The sequence below is a fragment of the Aotus nancymaae genome, unplaced genomic scaffold (genome assembly GCF_030222135.1).
Source record: "Aotus nancymaae isolate 86718 unplaced genomic scaffold, 86718_ANA_hifiasm-v0.15.2.pri h1tg000004l, whole genome shotgun sequence".
NCBI lineage: Eukaryota > Metazoa > Chordata > Mammalia > Primates > Aotidae > Aotus > Aotus nancymaae.
Window position 1 is genome coordinate 30,073,961 of NW_026988415.1, and position 19,224 is coordinate 30,093,184.

The 19,224-nt window shown below is 40.3% G+C and overlaps 1 protein-coding gene across 2 annotated transcripts in view; it reads right to left on the reverse strand.

Moving 5' to 3' along the window:
* Positions 1-19,224, reverse strand: part of DOCK11 (dedicator of cytokinesis 11) — a 188,397-nt gene that overhangs the window by 138,127 nt on the left and 31,046 nt on the right. The window contains exons 2-5 of one of the 2 annotated variants that reach the window (XM_012475980.2): positions 3,180-3,296; positions 3,008-3,097; positions 1,821-1,903; positions 359-428 (exon numbers count right to left, since the gene is read on the reverse strand). In XM_012475980.2, coding sequence (XP_012331403.1) covers positions 359-428; positions 1,821-1,903; positions 3,008-3,097; positions 3,180-3,296 — 360 coding nt within the window. Of the gene's footprint in view, positions 1-358; positions 429-1,820; positions 1,904-3,007; positions 3,098-3,179; positions 3,297-19,224 lie in introns of those variants that run through there. The other variant, XM_064361620.1, reaches the window with a different exon arrangement.

Genomic DNA, 19,224 nt, shown 5'->3' on the forward strand with positions numbered 1-19,224 from the left:
ACAGATATCCGGGCCATCTGTCCCAAGAGAAATCTATCAGGCAGCAGAGTCCAGATGAATCACCATTCCACATGCCCAACTTGAGAAAAGCAACTCCACGAGCATGTCCCACAGGTGGGGGAACGTGTTTATGTGCAAATCACAGCCCCTCTCACTTGATTTTTTCCCTAAACCCTACTTGGAAATACAGTAATTAAAAAAAAAATTAAAAAGCACTCAGTTGGAAAGCTGGCCGCAGATCATTCCAAAACAATTATTTCCTTCATATTTTCTCAAGAAATTCCCTTTGAAATCTTTTTCAGCAAAGTGACCGTGAAGAAACTAGCACAGTCACCCTCACTGTTGCCCCCATTCTTACCTCATCTTTCTCACAGTCTTCATCTATCTCAAATACATGATTAGGAATCTTTTCTGGTCTCAAAGATTTGCTGAAAATATAAGAGAACTGTCTTAGACAACAGAACAGACCAAGAAACAAACTAACAAACAAAAAACAGAAACACAACAATAATGACAACAGATACAGCAAGATGAGCACACTTCTTTCTTTCACAAACAAGAAAAAGCCAAGACATCCTATTCTCCTTTCCAAATTCAGATTCTCCCCTTTGAGTAAACTTACTGTAAGTTTTTGTTTCTATAAAGACTCCCACATACGCGGCCAGCAGCAAAGACATTAAGCCCAGAAACTCAGGGAAGGCAGAAGTTGCTAAGGAACCTGTGCCAGAGCTGTTAGTGGTGGCAGAACCTTTTCCTTCCCTGGGTCAAAAAGCAGCACAGGCCAGCCACCATGGCTCACGCCTATAATCCCAGCACTTTGGGAGGTCGAGGCAGGTGGATCACCTGAGGTCAGGAGTTTGAACCCAGCCTGGCCAACATGGTGAAACTCCGTCTCTACCAAAAATACAAAAAAATTAGTCGGGTGTGGTGGCAGGCACTGGTAATCCCAGCTCGGGAGGCTGAGGTAAGAGAATCGCTTGAACCTGGGAGGCGGAGGTTGTGGTGAGCCAAGATCATGTCACCTGCACTCCAGCCTGGGTGACAGAGTGAGACTCCATCTCAAAAAGAAAAAAAAAGTAACACAGTATAATTCTGGTTCTTCCATTTGTTTGTTGTATGACCTCGGACTGGTCATTTTAGGACTCTGTTTCCTTTTTCTTTTTTTTCCCAAGGATCATGCCATCACATAGGACTCAGTTTTCATCTCTTGGAAAATGCTCTGAAAACTACAAAAAGCTACACAAATGTCTTATTCCTCTGCTATTTGTTCCAAAAACATTTCTCATATGACATCCTGTGAGGTATCAGTACTGGAGATGAGAAAATGGAGAGCTCAAACAGGTTAAGTGACTAAGCCATGATCATCAAGCTAGTAAGTGGCAGAAATAAGATTTGAACCCCAACGGTCTGGCTCCTGGGCCAGTGTGCTCATGCCAATCCTTCAATTCAACTGAAAGAGATGCACTTTTTTCAAGGGATGTCTGGGTTCATCAAACTGAACGAATTATCATCAAGCTTTTTTACTGACACTACTGGAAAATGCTCACTACATTATCCACAATCAGCCAAATTTTAGTTTATGATCAATACAGATTCACTAAAACCAAAAAGTGAGCTCTCACACATTTTGGAAAGCATTTCAAAGAGGAAAGTTAAAACTTATTCAATTAATGAAAACACTGAAGTTAACCAAACATGCAGGTTATTTGAAGTTTGGCTTTATTACAAATTATAAGTGAAAGGTTTCACAAGTGGTTTTAAAAAGGTAAAAAAGCTTAATAATTCTCCTGCTGCATGTTTTCCTGGAATACTAAACTTACCATGGCAACATTCGAAAGTCCCCAGAGAAGTCCTCATACTTGTAGTTTACCACGTGCCAATCTGTGCTATAGGTTTTAATACACTGAAAGAAAATAGGAATCTTGAATTCGAAACATAGGAAAAGTACATATATATCCACTTTTTAAAAGTCTGGTACTATGCTGACAGACTTTTTAAAACCATCTGGTGTAATCCCAGCACTTTGGGAGGCCGAGGCGGGCAGATCACCTAAGGTCGGGAGTTCGAGACTAGCCTGGCCAACAAGGTGAAACCCCATCTCTACTAAAAATGCAAAAATTAGCTGGGCATGGTGATGCACATCTGTAATCCCAGCTACTCAGGAGGCTGAAGCAGGAAAATTGTTTGAACCTGGGAGGCAGAGGTTGCAGTGAGCCAAGATTGCATCATTGCACTACAGCCTAGGCGACAGAGCAAGACTTCGTCTCCAAAAAAGAAAACCACCATTTGGGAATTATTGGTACTGGGATCTTCCTTTATGGATTAACTGTGTCTCTCTTACCCAGTTGGTGGCAATAAATCCCAATTCATATGCCCTTTGAATACTCTGACTCTCAGTCCAAAGAGTATTCAAATCCAAAAGAAAAACACTGAGGTCATATCGACCGTGTGGAAATGTTTAAGCTTTATCATCTGCATCACATCATACAGAGTTGTTATTTAGGCCAGTTAATTTTAGTAATTTTATTTTACCTTTACATTAAAGGAAGACTACTTTAAATATTTTACATTTATTTATTTATAAATAGGTTACAAATATATACATATAAATACTGTATGTGTGTGTGTGTCTATATATATATATAATTTTTTTTTTTTTTTTCCTGAGATGGAGTCTCGTTCTTGTTGTCCAGGCTAGAATGCCGTGGCGTGATCTCGGCCCACTGCAACCTCTGCCTCCTGGGTTCAAGCGATTCTCCTGCCTCAGCCTCCCAAGTAGCTGAGATTACAGGCACCCACCACCACACCCGGCTAATTTTTGTATTTTTAGTAGAGATGGGGTTTCACCAGCTTGGTCAGGCTGGTCTTGAACTCCTGACCTCATGATCCACCCACCTCGGCCTCCCAAAGTGCTGGGATTACAGGTGTGAGCCACCACGCCCAGCCAAATATTGTATATATTTTAAATACATGAAGAATATTCTTCTGTGGACTTTGAGTCTCTTACCTCTTTGACAAATAAACTCTGGGCCCTCTTTTCAGCATCTTCTGGTACAGTGGACTGCACCGTTCTGCGCTGACGACCTATCACCGAGATCTAGAACACAAAGGACATTCTTGCTGTAAGAACTGGCTTGGAAAATAGGGGTTTTTCTTTAAAGAAGTGCATGTGAACTCACAGAGATATCTTCCATGGGAAACATAAGCAGATCTCTGAGGGGGTCGCTGTAAATCTGGGTTTTTCTTTGGGCAATAACATTCTCATAGTCCAGGGGCTCAACAATTTTGGCCTTTTCCTTTATAAGAGACAAAAACAAAGTTATTATAGTCAAACGCACAACTTAAATTCCCTTCTGTGTTCTTAAGATACATTACTTCACAAAAGAAGGGATTACTGATACTTTTAAGTACTTAATGGAGACACTTTCACACTCTTCATAGCTAGACACACACCCCAAACATATACATACACACACAGACATTCCCTTGCTAAAGATAAAGATTCTGGCTGGGCATGATGGCTCATGCCTGTCATCCCAGTACTTTGGGAGGCTGAGGCAGGTGGATTGCTTGAGCCCCAGAATTAGAGACCAGCTTGGGCCACATGGGAAAACCCCATCTCAACAGAAAGTACAAAAATTAGCTGGGTGTGGTAGTACATGCCTATAGTCCCAGCTGCTCGGGAGGCTGAGGCAGGAGGATCACTTCAGCCTGGGAGGTTGAGGCTGCAGTGATCCACGATTGTGCCACTTATACCTGGGTGCCAGAGCGAGACTCTGTCTCCAAAAACAAAACAACAACAACAAAAAAGTTCTGGAGAAATAGAATTGTGTTATTCTGCTTATCTGTGTACCTTCTAAAAATTATTGAATTTTAAGTAAAACAAAAAATGGGATACTTGGAAGTCTGCCTGTTGGTATTTACTGCATCTGCACTACTCTATGGGCAACTTTGGGGGAGAAAGTATCAACATTCATGCTCCTACCCTGTACCATGGACACTGTCCCATGTGCGTACTAACTGCCAGCATAGCTGGGGCAGGCGTAAGTACTAGATAGAGATGCTTGATCCCATGGGTAGGTTATGAAAAGGTGAGGTTCAAGGTGACAAAATCAGTGGATCCCTGCTGGACTTCTAGGCAAGCTGGTCATTTAGGGCCCAGCCTGAAGCTAAAGTAAGTAGAAGCAGGGTCAGTCATGCTAAGAAAGCCAGGATGTAACATAAGCATAATGATAAAGTTCACATTTACTGAGCCCTTTCTATATGCCAGGTACTGTGCTAAGCACTTTCTCTACATTTTTTCATGTAATACTCATAGCAACCTATGAAACAGGTTGAATCATTATCCCCATTTTACAGATGAGGAGACTCTGGACCTAACTCAGGTTGAGTAACTTGCCTGCCTTCATAACTGGAATTCAAACCCAGATCTGTGACTGCAAAGGCTCTTCTTTTTTCCCTTTTTCCCCCCTCAGAAATACATAAAGACAGCTCCCATTTCTGTACACCCATGGGTGACCCTGCAGCTGTGTGTACACATGCAACTGACCTCAACATCTATCATCACTAGTTTTCACTGTCACAGGTGTGCATGCCATAAGACCCAACTCCCAAAGCCATACTGACCCTGACTTCTACCACTGGCCATCACTACTGTACATGCACCCACAGCTCATGCACCCACAGCTCATGCACCCACAGCTGTCACATGTGCACAACACCAGCCCTCACCCCTGCAACTGCAGGGGGGAGAAGAAGAAGAAAGAAATATACCAAGATTCTCATGTGCATGGTACTGAACTGGGAATGGGATCCCACTATTTATCTTCCTATCATTTTTTTCCTTCATTGAACTTACCACAATCTGATATACCATCTATTTCACCTCTCTATTTGAGGGCATGGATTTTCTTTTATTTGTTTACTGCTTTAACCACAGCACCTAGAATACCTGGCACATGGTAGGCATCTAGTCATTAATTGCTGATGAACTTTGAGATACTAAAATTCAACAAGAGCCATGTCTCAACACACTATTCTAAACCAAGCTGGGCAGACAGTAGTAATTTTTACTGATGATGTTTTATATAAAATTATTTCCTTAAAATTTTATGATAAAAACTATATTAAAAAACTCAAATGTAATTTATATTAAGACAATATTATAATAGAATTGGGGTTATACTTGTATTTGTGTACATAGTATCTTAAATAATCTCTAGTAACACTACATCCATAGAAGCCTTTGAGAATAGTTTTTACACATGGTTCACAACAGGTCACAGCTATACCCAATTTCCATATCTGAAGGACATCTCAGAGTTTCCTGTAGAAGATTGCTTAGAAAGATTAACGTAAACCACTCTGACCAATGACGTCAGTGTTCAACAAGTTTAAAAGATCCTAACAAAGATATGTTTTATTTCAAGTCTTAAATTTGTATTTGTAGACCCATGTCTACAAAGATCAAAGCAAGTTGATCATCCTTCTCATGTCTGCAAATACTACTGCAAAATGAGTTGAAATAAAAGGAAAAAATCCTGTTTGAGGAATTCAGATTTTCTGAAAGGAAAATCTGACCCCTTTCGGCCATACCTACTGTGTTTCCATGGACTCAAACAAAAGGAAACTGACTGCATCTTCTAGCTCTAACACTCACAGTCTGAGACCAATTTCTCAGAGAAGTTGAATGAATAAAGTCCTATCAAAGAAAGCAAGCTAAAGGCACTAAAAATAATCTAAGTCTTGCTTTTCATGCCAACTATTTCCCTAGTACAGACTGTAAAAACAGTCCTCAAATTTCAGTGTTTCACCTGTTGAATCTGTCAACTTCTCTGTACAATAATTTCACAAGTAGGTACCTCAAGTATATTTGAAAAAGAAAAAAAAGAAAATCCCCCTTCAGTTTTCTTTTTCTTTCTTTCTTTTCTTTTCTTTTCTTTTTTTTTTTGAAATGGAGTTTTGCTCTTGTTGCCCAGGCTGGAGTGAAATGGTGCAGTCTCAGCTCACTGCAACCTCCGCCTCCTGGGTTCAAGTGATTCTCCTGCCTCAGCCTCCCGAGTAGCTGGGATTACAGGTGCCTGCCACCACACCCAGCTAATTTTTATATTTTTAGTAGAGATGGTGTTTCACCATGTTGGTCAGGTTGGTCTTGAACTCCTGCCCTCAGGTGATCCACCCGCCTCAGCTTCCCAAAGTGCTGGGATTACAGGAGTGAGCCACCATGCCTGGCCCTCCTTCAGCTTTCTAATGTAGCTCCAAATTAATATGGAAATAATATGTCAAAATGAATCACTGTTTTTTTTTAATGTATGGGGTACAAAGTGGTGTTACAATTTTTAATACAATGTAGAATGATTAAATTAAGCTAATTATCATATCTGTCACCTCAAATATTTAAAATTTCTTGTGATGAGAACATCAGAAGTTTATTTTTAGTGATAAGTTGTACAGTACTCAACTATTAGGTATATTCAGCATGCTATACTATTGCTCCCAAAAAAAACTAAACTTATTCTCCCTATTTAACTGAGACTTTGTATTCCACCATTGACCATCATCTCCCCAAGGCCTCCAACCCCCACCCTCTGGTAACCACCATTCTACTCTCTGCTTGTATGAGTTCAATTGCTTTAGATTTCACATATAAGTGAGCTCATGCAGTATTCGTCTTTCTCTATCTGACATACTTCACTTAGTGTAATGTTCTCCAATTCCTGAATGACTCATTTATTTAAATGTATAGTGTATACCTTCTAAAAATGAAACACAGCTTGCCACATGTTTTGAAGGTCATATATTTATGTTATAGAAGACAAGGTTTCACTTTTCATTTAAAATGATTAAGCATTCTGGGTCTTCATGCCTACTTCCTTTGTCAGGGGTAGCTCAATTGCAGAAAAGTTAGGGTGGCTATTCTGGGTCCCACAAAGCTTCCCCTAATATAAGATTTAGGCCTGTGAATCAGGATTCATCTCTCCAAGAAGAAAGATGAGAAGGGACTCAACCCTACATTTCCCTTCCAGTAGGATTCAGTTATAACTCTGCAGGCATTAGAGACAAAGAAAACCTTTGACCTATAAAATTACAATGATTTCATGGTGGCTTTGCCCAGCAGTCTCCATCATATCCCCTATCTAACTTTCCCATTCAGCTTTCTCATTCTATTATTAGACTTATACATAAAAGCTTCTGCCACACTCAAAGAGGGTCTTTCTTTCAGGTTTGTAATTTATCCTTTCTGCCAGTTTCCACACTGGCCTGCAAAGGTGCTTTTACATAATAACTCCAAAAACCCGTTACAATAAATAGTACTTGATAAACATTCAAGTAATAGCAACTTCTGTATAGTTCTGGAGTAGTGCTAAGTAAAAGGCGAAGGCATTTATGCAATCTGTAGAGAAGTGAGCATATGCTTCAGTAAGTAGTGACAGGAAAACCGTCAACCTAAATTTGGAACCAACTCAGTTTTCACCGTGGAGAAAACAAAACAAAACAAAATTCGTTCTTGAAAGTTTTCATTTACTGACTCCTAAGCTTTCTTGAATAACTTGTTAATGTATATTTGTTAATTCATTTCAAGATCACTTTGCAATCTTAAGAAAACACTTTCATATACATTCTATTACCAAATGCTTGTCAAGTAGACAATGAAAATACCATCATTTCAACTTTATACATCAAGAAACTGGCTCAGAGGGCTAAGTTCACCTGTCTACATTAGGAGCTGAACCAGGACTCAAACCCAGGTCTCCCAACTCCTGATCCTTTTTCTTTTCTTATTAGTTTCCCAAACTCAACCTATTTATATATAATCCTCATATTTGCCATGCCATCTGTATTATCATTTACTTCATATTTTTCTTCAAATCAAATATCTTCATTGAAAATATTTATTGAAAAAGAAAGCTTCATATCACCCCACAAAGGAGAATAAATCACATTTTTCTAATCTCTAGTAAAATTAAAATGCTAATTTTGGTACCATGGTGTGGAACACAGTATGCTTTTCCATTGCTTACTCAGGCCACTAAGGACTAAATCTCAGTGAACTTTCTATGTGCAAACTCTACAAATGGGAAGAAATGCACAGCTCCATAAAATGAGATGACTTTATTTCTAATATAGGTGGAAAGGACAGATACCAAAAAAGGAAACTTGTCAGAATAGATTCAGTTGCAGTCCACTTCCTGGCACAAAGAAAAGAAGCAATGGATCCTAACTGGGGGTCATTAACAGCATCACCACTTCGACTTTACAATTTTGTGGTGGTTCCTGTACATTCACAATACAGGATGACTGATCTATCATCATCATAACTCTATGTGTATAAATATAAAACCATGCTTGCAATACTAAAATAAATACATAAAAATATACATGCATGCATATATTCAACCATCCAACCACTCATGTAGCCAAAAGCACATTTGACTAGCGAGCATATTTATGTTATCATTAGAAATGTGTAAGAAACAAGAAAAATCACATAGTATTTCTCTATAAGCGATGCAAAATGAGCCTGGGTTACTTCTGCTTAAATATCATACCAAAGGTCATGAGTTTACCGGTAAATCTTTTACTATAGAAGCTAGTTTTCCTTAAGAATTCTAAGAATGTCTCTTCTGCAAGTCTGAAGTGAACACTGGCTTCACAGAATCTCTCCTTTATCACACTGGGAGGGATACCAGAAAGCAGGCAGAAAGCTTAGCAGCAGGGCACAGGGCCAATTCAAAAACATCCCTGTGCCACCACTCCACCACTACCACCATCCCATCCTCCAAATTCAGTTTCAGCACAAGGAGGAACATGGCAACTACTGGTTTCAGGAAGAGAATGATGCAGCCCAAATATTCTTTTGTGCAGTATTACAGTCAGACTACAGCTTCAATGACATCTGAGCGTTTTCTTATGAAAAATAACAGTCTTCGGATAGAAGTAGCACACTCAAAATGAGGTGAGTCTCTCCTTCCCATGATTTCTCCACCGCCTTCACTTAGGAATTTCTTCAGACCCCCTAGTCATTCAGCTCTCCTTTCCTCTCAGACATTTGTAGCAGAGGCTAGAGTGCTTTCTCCAGAGAGCATCTTAAAATAACACTTTGCACTCAAAATGGCCACTGGGGGCATGCCATTTCCGGCAGCACAGAAAACAAAGTGAGTTCAGCATAAAGATGCCATTTATTGAGTTTCTACTGAGGTTCAGGCCCTGTGCTAGCCCCTGGTAATGCAGAGGTGAAAAAAAAAAACAGACCTTGCCCTTGAGAAGTTCACAGTCTAGTAGGGAAGGCAGATAAACCCAAGATGTGAGAGCTGATCACAGACTGTTGTAACTTCTGTGCATCTATCATGCCCTCTGATAGCCATATCTTCTTCCAAGAAAGGAACTGTACAAGCATGTTTGCACACTAAAGTGTGTGAGTTCATCTATTCCCCATTAGATCAATCAGAAGAATTTCACCATATCGGTTTACGTGGTCTCAGATCATTTCATCTTGCCTACTACTTTTATTCATAAATCCTGTAAGATCAGAGACTGGTAACTGTCAAGAGTGGTGTGTGACTATGAGGAGAAGCAAAAGTTGTGTTATGATTTACAGAAGTGAGAGATGCCACCACTGTAGACTAGAGACTTCTAGAGGGGAACGTTATACAGCATAGTAAAAATGGAACCAAAACTGTAAGGAATTTTTTTTTTTTTGAGGCAGGGTCTCACTCTGTTGCCCAGGATGAAGTGTAGTAGTTTGATCACAGCTTACTGCAGCCTCAAACTCCCTGGGTTCAGGCAATCCTCCCACCTCAGCCTCCCGAGTAGCTGGGTCTACAGGCACATGCCACCATATCAGGCTAATTTTTGTATTTTTAATAGAGATAGGGTTTCACCATGTTGCCCAGGCTGCTCTCAAACTCCTGAGCTCAAGTGATCCACCCACCTCGGCCTCCCAAACTGCTGGAATTACAAGCGTAAGCCACCATGTCCAGCCTGTAAGAAGTTTCTTCATAAAGTTCAAAAAAGAGTACTTGACTTTATTATGACCCTGTTTGTTTTAAATGTGACCATCTTTCACCAGCTCATCTCTGTCTCTTCCCCAATAGGAACTCTAGCTACTGAAGGAGCTTTGCATAACCACAATCTAATGATGATGTCGGGCAGTGGGGCGGGGGACATATTTTTAATTAGTGCAACCCAACTTGGTAAAATAGACATGAACATCTTTTCATAAAGATTATTTTTCAGGGAAAAACCTTGGCATAAGAATCTAAATACAAACTGCATTCAGGACACTGACCTTTCTTAAGGCAAACAGCTAAGGGAAAAGTCATACTTCCCATGAGACCTGTGGGTTATGTTTATTACCAACCCACCCTTGGCTCACCTGATTGTTATGATAGCATAGCCTTCCTCACTCCCCAACAGCCCTTATTTTCTTTCCCATCTATTGTGGCATTTACTCATATATAACGCTCCCTGGATACTTAACTGCTTTTTGGGTGGTTTACTAAGTCTCCTAGGCAGGATCAAAAACACTGGGTGGGTCGGGAAATGGTGCCTTGTACTTTCTCTTACCACTTACATTAAGCATTGCTGTATACCCAGTTAAGCATTTTATACCTATGATCTCATTTAGTTCTCCCCCAAGTCCTGTGAGAGGTTATTTTATTATGCCCATTTTACAGATGAGGAAATTGAGACTTAGGCAGGCCCAGTGTCACATATTTGTGGAGCTGGGATTCAAATCTTTATCTGATGGACTCCCGAGCCAGTGCTCTTAACTATGATCCACATAAACTTTTATGCACTGAACTTAACAAAAGCAAACCATTTTCTCAGCTCCTACCATGTTTTATTTCCTTGAATGAACTTTGCATTTTAGGATTTTCTAAAACTTACTCAAACTACACTATCATTCTTACCAAAGTGAGATCTTGCCTTCTTATAGCCCCATGATGCTGAACATGACTAGCTTAGAGAGCTTGTAATGTAATTGGATGAAGAGTTTTGCATTTCTGAAGCTGTTGCTTCCAATTTACCATTTGCCATCGATGAGTAGGGATTAGCACCTTAGGTTTTTTACTTGGGGAAAGGAGTTGGTAGATTCAACTTCAAGTGGTTAAGAATCAAATTACAAAAAAAACAATAGTAGGCTATTGTCAAGGGCTCATGTCTAATGCACCTCAATATCCTCCATACAACTGAGCAGAGAGCCCTGAGAACTACAAAGCCAGAAGCTTTTGTGTAGGGATAACCAGCTGAATAGTACAAAGAGACTGATCTTACACATATGCCTTCCAAACCAAAATGGCAGCACACAAGAAGGGCACGTTGTTGCTGATGCTTTCAGAATTAAATTTTCAGTTCCCAGCTTTTATTTAGGAACAACAACTTACTGTTCTAAGAATCAGCGAAATATGATGTTGAAGGCCTTTAAATCTAACATAGAAACATTGAGGAAAAATAAAACCCATTTTTCCCTTAGAGTTTTAGCATAAGAAAGAAATTGTTTTAATTGCCAAATTATTTCCCCGTTCCAAGTCTATTTAACTATTTACAGAAACTGAAGAGCTATTTTTAAAAACTTAGAAAGAACATACTTTAAAAAATTCAAGAAACAAATAAGACTATACACTATGTGATAAGTTCACACTCAGTTAACAAATGTTTCTCATTACAGCCAGTTCAAATATTATGCAAATAACCTCGATTATCTACAAATGAATAAATAGAATTTTGATGAACTTTCTACCCCAAAACTCAATTTAGCCCAAACTTTACTCAACAAACTGGTTGACAGGCAGGAAAACTGATTTGAATTCAATTCCTCCTGGTTTTTTGTGTTCACTCTGTGCTAACAAGCATTTAAATGACTCAAATGTAAAACAAAAAGAGGTTTAAGAAATGAAAAGAAAGGCTTGAATAAATTGAGAAACTCCAAAGCGCCTTTTTAAAATTAGAATATTTTTTCTATTCTTTAGTACACCATTATTGACAGAAAGAAAAAATTTTGCCTTGTATATACATAATGACTTTCTAAAAAATCAAAGAATTTAACAAGTTCACAAAGACACACACAAATTATTGCAAATAATTCATTCCTGCAAGGAGAAATTAGACTGCACTCATTCTATGCCTATCAACCAATTGATTAGTTGGATCTTAGTGCTCACCTTAAACTTGTAAGAAATCTCTGACTTTTTCCAGAGTTTTATAAACAGAACTCTAACCTACCTTGCTTTCTTAAGCAGAAAATACTGTAAAGTGCACAGGCATACTATAGGTATGTGGATTTAGCCATCGAAATCACTTACATTCCATAAAACATATCCTCCTAATAAGGTCCTGTTTGTATCATCTGAACTCAGTAGCATAAACTTATTCCATTAGAGAAGCTCAGTAATCTATAAAGTAACCACACATTATTTCCATACTGGATCTGACAATCTGTCTACCCATCCCATTAATTTGCTCTTGACAATGGAGTAAAGAAAACTGATGGACTCCAGTTTGAAAATCAACCTTGATAGGTGCAAAAATGCACCTTTCTACAAATGTTTTAGTTTTTCATAATCTATCATACTGAACCTACCCATTAATTGAAATTATCTCTACCTTTTTGAGCCCACCAATATTTTAGGTTTGTACAACTGCATAAGATAATATATTCTAAAAGCTAGTAAGGCCAGGCGTGGTGTCTCACACCTGTAATCCCAGCACTTTGGGAGACCGTGGCGGGCGGATCACCTGCAGTCAGAAGTTTGAGACCAGCCTGGCCAAAATGGTGAAATCCTGTCTCTACTAAAAATACAAAAATTAGCTGGGTGTGGTGGTAGGCACCTGTGATCCCAGCTACTCGGGAGGCTGAGACAGGAGAATCACTTGAACCCGGGAGGCAGAGGTTACAGTGAGCCAAGACCATGACATTGCACTCCAGCCTGGGCAACAAGAGCAAAACTCTGTCTCAAAAAATACTACTAATAAATAAATAAATAAAAGCTATGTAAAGTAAATAAGTGATAGCTCCTTTGACTTCTCTTAAGTTTACCTCTTTAAAATGTCAGGAGATGCTCCACCTCGTGGTATAATATTTCAGGATATGGTGAGGTGATTTCTGTTTATCCTGTCTATCCCACTCGTGACTAAACAGACACACCTTCTTCAGCTAGGTTTTCTTGGTGAGGTGAGGCAGGTGTCTACAGATGGCTGCCAGAAAGTCCTTCCTGATCATGCCCTGAATTTTACTGTTCTATCAGCCCTAACACACCCTGGTCCTCCATTGCTCCTATGTAGCTTTAGTCAAGTTTAATTAAGTTTACAGCACACTCTCCTATTAGTAAGTTGTAATTATTTTCCCAATTCTTGTCTCTCTAGAAACTCATCTGTCACTTTCCTGTCCATGTTCTATAGCTTTATAGGGCCTCACTGTGTGAAAGCTCCTACAGCTTAGCCTCTCTCTATCCTTAGAAAGAGTGTTAAGTCAGCCAGCATCCCTTGGGTCTTCAGCTTTTTTTAAACATCCTCCTCTGGAACAAAAAAGCCTTCCCCTATCTATAATCTTTATATTCTTCAAGTCAATTCCCTTCCCTATGATAAACCCCCTATCACCAGAGATGCCATTTGAAAGTAGTCTTAGGAGTTGACCTCTATGAAAGGCTTTTTGACTGTCTTAAATAACCTTGAGGTGATGAAAATGTTCTAAAATTGTGGTGATGACTTCACATATCTTTGAACATACTGAAAATGAAAATATACACTTCAGCTGGGTGTGGTAGGTCACACTGGTAATCTCAGCACCTTGGTAGGCCTACACGGACGTATCACCTGAGATCAGGAGTTCGAGACCAGTCTGGCCATCATGGCAAAACCCACATCTACTAAAAATACAAAAAATTAGCCAGGCGTGGTGGCAGGCGCCTGTAGTCCTAGCTACTTGGGAGGCTGAGGCAGGAGAATCACTTGAACCCGGTAAGCGGAGGTTGCAGTAAGCCAAGATGGCACCATTGCACTCCAGCTTGGGCAACAGAGTGAGACTCTGTCTCAAAAAAACAATATATATATACACTTCAAATGGGTGAGTTGAGGATTACATCTCAAAGGCTATTAAGAAAAGTAAAACAAAAAAATACTCACTTTCACTTCTTTTTTTTTTTTTTTTGAGTTTATGGCTCACTGGAGCCTCAGACCTCCAGGGCTTAAGGGATCCTCCCACCTCAGCCTCCTGAGTAGCTGGGTCCACAGTTATCCATCACCACACCTGGCTAACTTTTTTATTTTTGTAGAGATAAGGTCTCCCTATGTTGCCCAGGCTGGTCTCAAACTCCTGGCCTCAGGCAATCCTCCTGCCTCAGCCTCCCAAAGTGCTAGGATTACCAGCAAGAGCCATGGCACCCAACCTCACTTCCTTATACACACAAAACAAAACAAACAAAAAAAACACCCAGTCTCCAATATTTAGTAAGAGATGAGTTCTCAGTACAGAAATCACGTTGATCTTCATTAGAATGGTTAGGTTTCAATGTCTGAGGTTCCTAAAATGTAGCCAGAGATTTCACAGAACAGCCTGCTACAAAAGTGAGGCTTGATGCTCTGTCATTCCCTGAGGACTCTTCTGGAGTGCTTATAAACAGAAATAGAAAATATGGAACTTAGTTCTATAGATTCACTGAGCATTAATCATGTGTCAGGCAGTGGAGCTACAAAGCTGGGAAGGTAAAGGCAGGCAACATGTGGGCCCTGCCCTTAACAAACTCATGGGCTAGAGGGAGAGAGAGACCCCTAAGTCAAGAGCAACAATGCAATGGAGTAAGGGCTAGGGTAGGGGATACAGAGAGTGCCATGCAGACACAGGGAAGGGAGTGATTCACGCCACTGGTGAAGGCAGTTCAGAGAGGAAATAGCTTTTGAGCTGAGACTTGAAGGATGAAATTAAAATCCCCCTGGCAGGCAAGGAAGAGAGCATAAATCTTAGCCAAGAAGAAGAAAGCAATGTGTTCAGAGATTCTAGCGTGTACAGAACAGGGAGAAATGGCCAAGATGAGCTGGGAGGGAACATTTATGGAGGACCACATATACCGAGTCAATGAGTTTAGATTGTTTCCTAGTGTAGGTGATGGGTAGCCAGAAGAGGTTTTTAAGCAAGGGAATGGCATGAACAGATGTTTTACTCATATTTATGCACCGAAAGCCAGAATGTCAACATTAATGGAAATTAATCCATAAAAGGACAGCATAAGCTAAAAATTTGTCCTATTGTCTATATTTTCCAGGATTAATACACTGAATTATGGAAAACTACTCATTAGAGTTGCATACAAAACTATTGAGGAAAATAAAGTGAGGGCTCTGCTTGTGTGAAACGCCTTTCTTTAAATGAGGGAAAATGTTTGCATTGTCCTCGTGCGTCAGAGATTAAATTAACCAGAATATTTCATTTGGAAAAGATCAGCTGCCAATCTGTACTTAATTTGTTCACAACCCGTTTTCTATGGCTAATTTGATCCAAAATGGTCCAACTTTTGATGAGAAATACGTTGGATCACAGTATTCCTTTGTTTCAATCCCTTCAATGGCTCACCAGAGTCTGTACAATAAAGCTCTAAGTGTTCAGCAAGGCTTATTAGATCCCTTGTGATCTGGTCTCCATCTTCAGCCTCTAGCCCCATGCCCTCCAACCACGGTGGGCAGACCTCCTAATGGGTCATTTTATCTCATATTTGAAGGTCCTGACCTCTCTACCTTGTTATATCCACTTTCCCCACCTCAAGACCTCAAGATGCTGCTTGATCTACCCAGGTAAAGGTGACCACTCCTTTTTATTCAGTGCACCCTCTGAAACCCAGAGCTATTTCCTACGCTTCCTTTGCCATCCTAGTCCATTTCAGAGGTACCAAGGTGCAGTGCCTGATGTTCCCTTTCCTTTTCTGTCTCTCCCCCCACCCCCTTGAATGAAAGCTCTGTGTTTGTAGATTGCTCTGTCCCTAGCTCCCTGAATGAGCAAAGTACAAATCCATGGCCAATATTTTCCTAACCTTCAGGATTAAGATTTTCTGCCTCTTACAATCTTTCCTAGATGACCACAATCTCCAAAACACTCACTGAAATGCACACATTAGGGTAGCTGTCCAAAAGAGCTCTACTACTGAACACTTCTAATAGTATGAATCATCACCCACTTATTTATCTTTCAGTAAATTCACAATGCCATATATGAAGTTTTCATAGAACAAGGCATCCCACACGAAGAAATGCTAGGAGGTAGAAAATTGTATTGGTGGCTGGGTGCAGTGTCTCATGCCTGTAATCCCAGCACTTTGAGAGGCTGAGGCGGGTGGATAACAAGGTCAGGAGTTCAAGACCAGCCTGGCCATCATGGTGAAACACCATCTCTACTAAAAACAAAAAATTACTTGGGCATGATGGTGCATGCCTGTAATCCCAGCTACTCAGGAGGCTGAGGAGGGAGAATTGCTTGAATCTGGGAGGTGGAGGTTGCAGCGAGCTGAGAATGCACCACTGCACTCCAGCCTGGGTGACAGAGCTAGACTCCATCTCAAAAAACAATAACAGAAAAAAAGAAAAGAAAAAAGAAAATAGTATTGGTTGCACACTTGAATTAAACTGAGAAGAAGTTGATGACTCAAGCAAAACTCCATTCGTGCTGGTAATAGCTTTCCACTTGTCAAACTTCCTCCTAAACAAGCTGTCTCTCTCTCTGTCCATCCCTCCCTCCCTTCCTTGAAGCTCACATTTAGTCTGTGTGCTAAATGTGCCCACAGGAACATTTTCTTATCTCTTCCCACAAAAGTACTCCAAAGGCCATGCAGTGCCAAACATACCCAAAAACCTAGACTAGCTTTGGTTACAAGAAGTAATAGCAAGAAGCACTCCCCCACACCCTTCCTTAAGCATCCCCATTTTGTAATGCTAACCCTCATCCCCTGCAAATGCTACCATAAGACCTTAGACTAAGCAATCCTGCCTCTAGAGTCCTCTACCTACAGTGTTTGTCATCAAGGTGTTTGACATAGACAAAACTACATCCACAGCTTCTCCTTAGTACGTTTTCCAACTAGAATGCCATCCTCTCAGTGTGACAGTGCGTTCCTGTCTTGCTTTCATTTTCAGTTCAACTGGGACCTCTTCCCCCACCACCCCTTATCATTTTGAACCACATCCACCGCCCCTCCCCAGCCCTGGATCAAATCCCCTTCTCATTATTTCTCTGCTGCTTCTCCAAGGGGCTTCCAGCCTTTGCAGCTACTGGAGAAATTCCCAACTGGGTGCTGGGGGTGGAGCGGCTTCATTCACATAGATACAAGTCCTGGGATCAACTGGGCTCTTAGACTTGCCCTCAAGGTTTTGACTTACTCCTTGGCAGCTCCCTAGGCCTCAGCCTGTAGAAAAACAGTACACTCGAGGTTTCATGAATGGAAAAATTCCTTTCTCTTATGATAGCAATGGTGTCCCAATCAATTTGCATAGTCCAATGTAAGGGCTGTGCCCTGAATCAGATGCCTTCACAATGATGCCAACAACATGCATATAACTCTGCGTCCTGCTACATTTATTTGGCAGCCAATATGTCTTGGGGTACCACTCTATTCACTTCCTAAAGTAGTTCCTAACCTGTGTTTAGGCAATTCTTGGATGGGCTACACAGAATCTGTAAAACTCTAAAATGATATGGAAGATGCTGTATGTACATCTTTTTGGGGAGAGGGTTCACAGCTTCCCAGAATCTCAAAGGAGTATGTGGCCCAAGAAAGGTTAAGATCTACTGCCTTACTAGCTTCATATAAACAGGTTGCCTTGTCATCATATAAGATTTATTGGTTTTGTATAATTATAAAAGCAATACATGTTTGTTGAAGAATTTTAATCCAAAAATATAATGAGGAAAATATAAGTTACTTGGAAAACATAAATGACCACTGTTAACATTTTGATGGCCCTCCATCTCTTTTCACATTTTTTCTCCTTCCAGAATGGAGTCGTACTGCTGATTAAGTTAGTTTCTAGCAGTTACAGTGTTCCCAGTAATATAAGAGAAATTTCTGACTACAAGGAACCTTGGACCAGAGTTCAAAAACCCCTTTGATTTCCAAGATGTATCCATCAACAAATATCTGTTGCTCCAAAAGTAAGACAGGGAAATCCTTAAGTAAGTTTTCACATAAGGTCTTTAAAAATTCGAAGGATTTCAATAGGCTATGTGAAGTCCCAGCCTAAGAAAGAGCATCTTTTCACTTAAAATGACTGGATCTATATCAGTTGGAAAGCAGATGGCAACAATGATTATGATGATAGTCTTGGAGAGACACAATTAAACCATTAGAAGTTATTTTTTTTTAATGATAGTTTTTCCTTTACTACCAAAATGCAGACACTCATCTAATGATAAAAGTATATACAGTACATGAAATGTGACTATATAGTAAAGGCCCTGGAAATCTCACATGACTCATAAGCTTTCTGATGAAAATTCCTGGTTTTTGAGCAATGAAAACATTAGGGAGTGATCGTGTGGCCTCCTGTGGTGGGTGACAATTCAAAGGACATCACTTGTACGTTTTTGGAGTCCTAGCGTGTTTAAGGAGGAAGATTGGTGTAATTACCTCACTGCTGCTTACGTATTTCACCATTGAGAAAATTCTGGCAAAACAGGATTATTGCTTGGGTCAACTGAAGGATTTCTTGCCCTCTAAGTCCAGTCATTCCAATGCAATTTTCATCCCGTATTTAAAGAATATCCCATATTCCAGTGGGAAAACAAATAAGTCCCTTTCTAAAATTCAAGGCAGAGCCAATTGAAATGTTATTTAGTTTTCTGTATCAGTCACCCTGTCCTCTGTTAAATCAATGAGGCTTTTCCTCTTTCTTCTGACCATTGGGAGGTTTCTCTGAAGGAGCAATCTGGGCCTAGCTCAGTAAAGCTTCCCAGAACCCAGGAATGTACTGGCACTACTGTAGAACCTTACAGCCTCCGGCCAGGTCAGGGGCTGGCCCCTGCTTTCTTATAAACACCACAACCTGAGAGCGGCCACTTTCAGACTGTAAGCAAACAGTCATTGGGCAAACAGGCAAAGGCGGCCCTTGCAAAACTCTGGCATCTTTCTCTCCTTCAGGGACCCTTGGCCAGAGTTCCTTTTGAAAGGCCCTGGGGACAGCCCTTTGACAGCACAGCTAGCTGAGAGAGGACACAAGAGATAACAGCCTTCACATCTCTGAAGC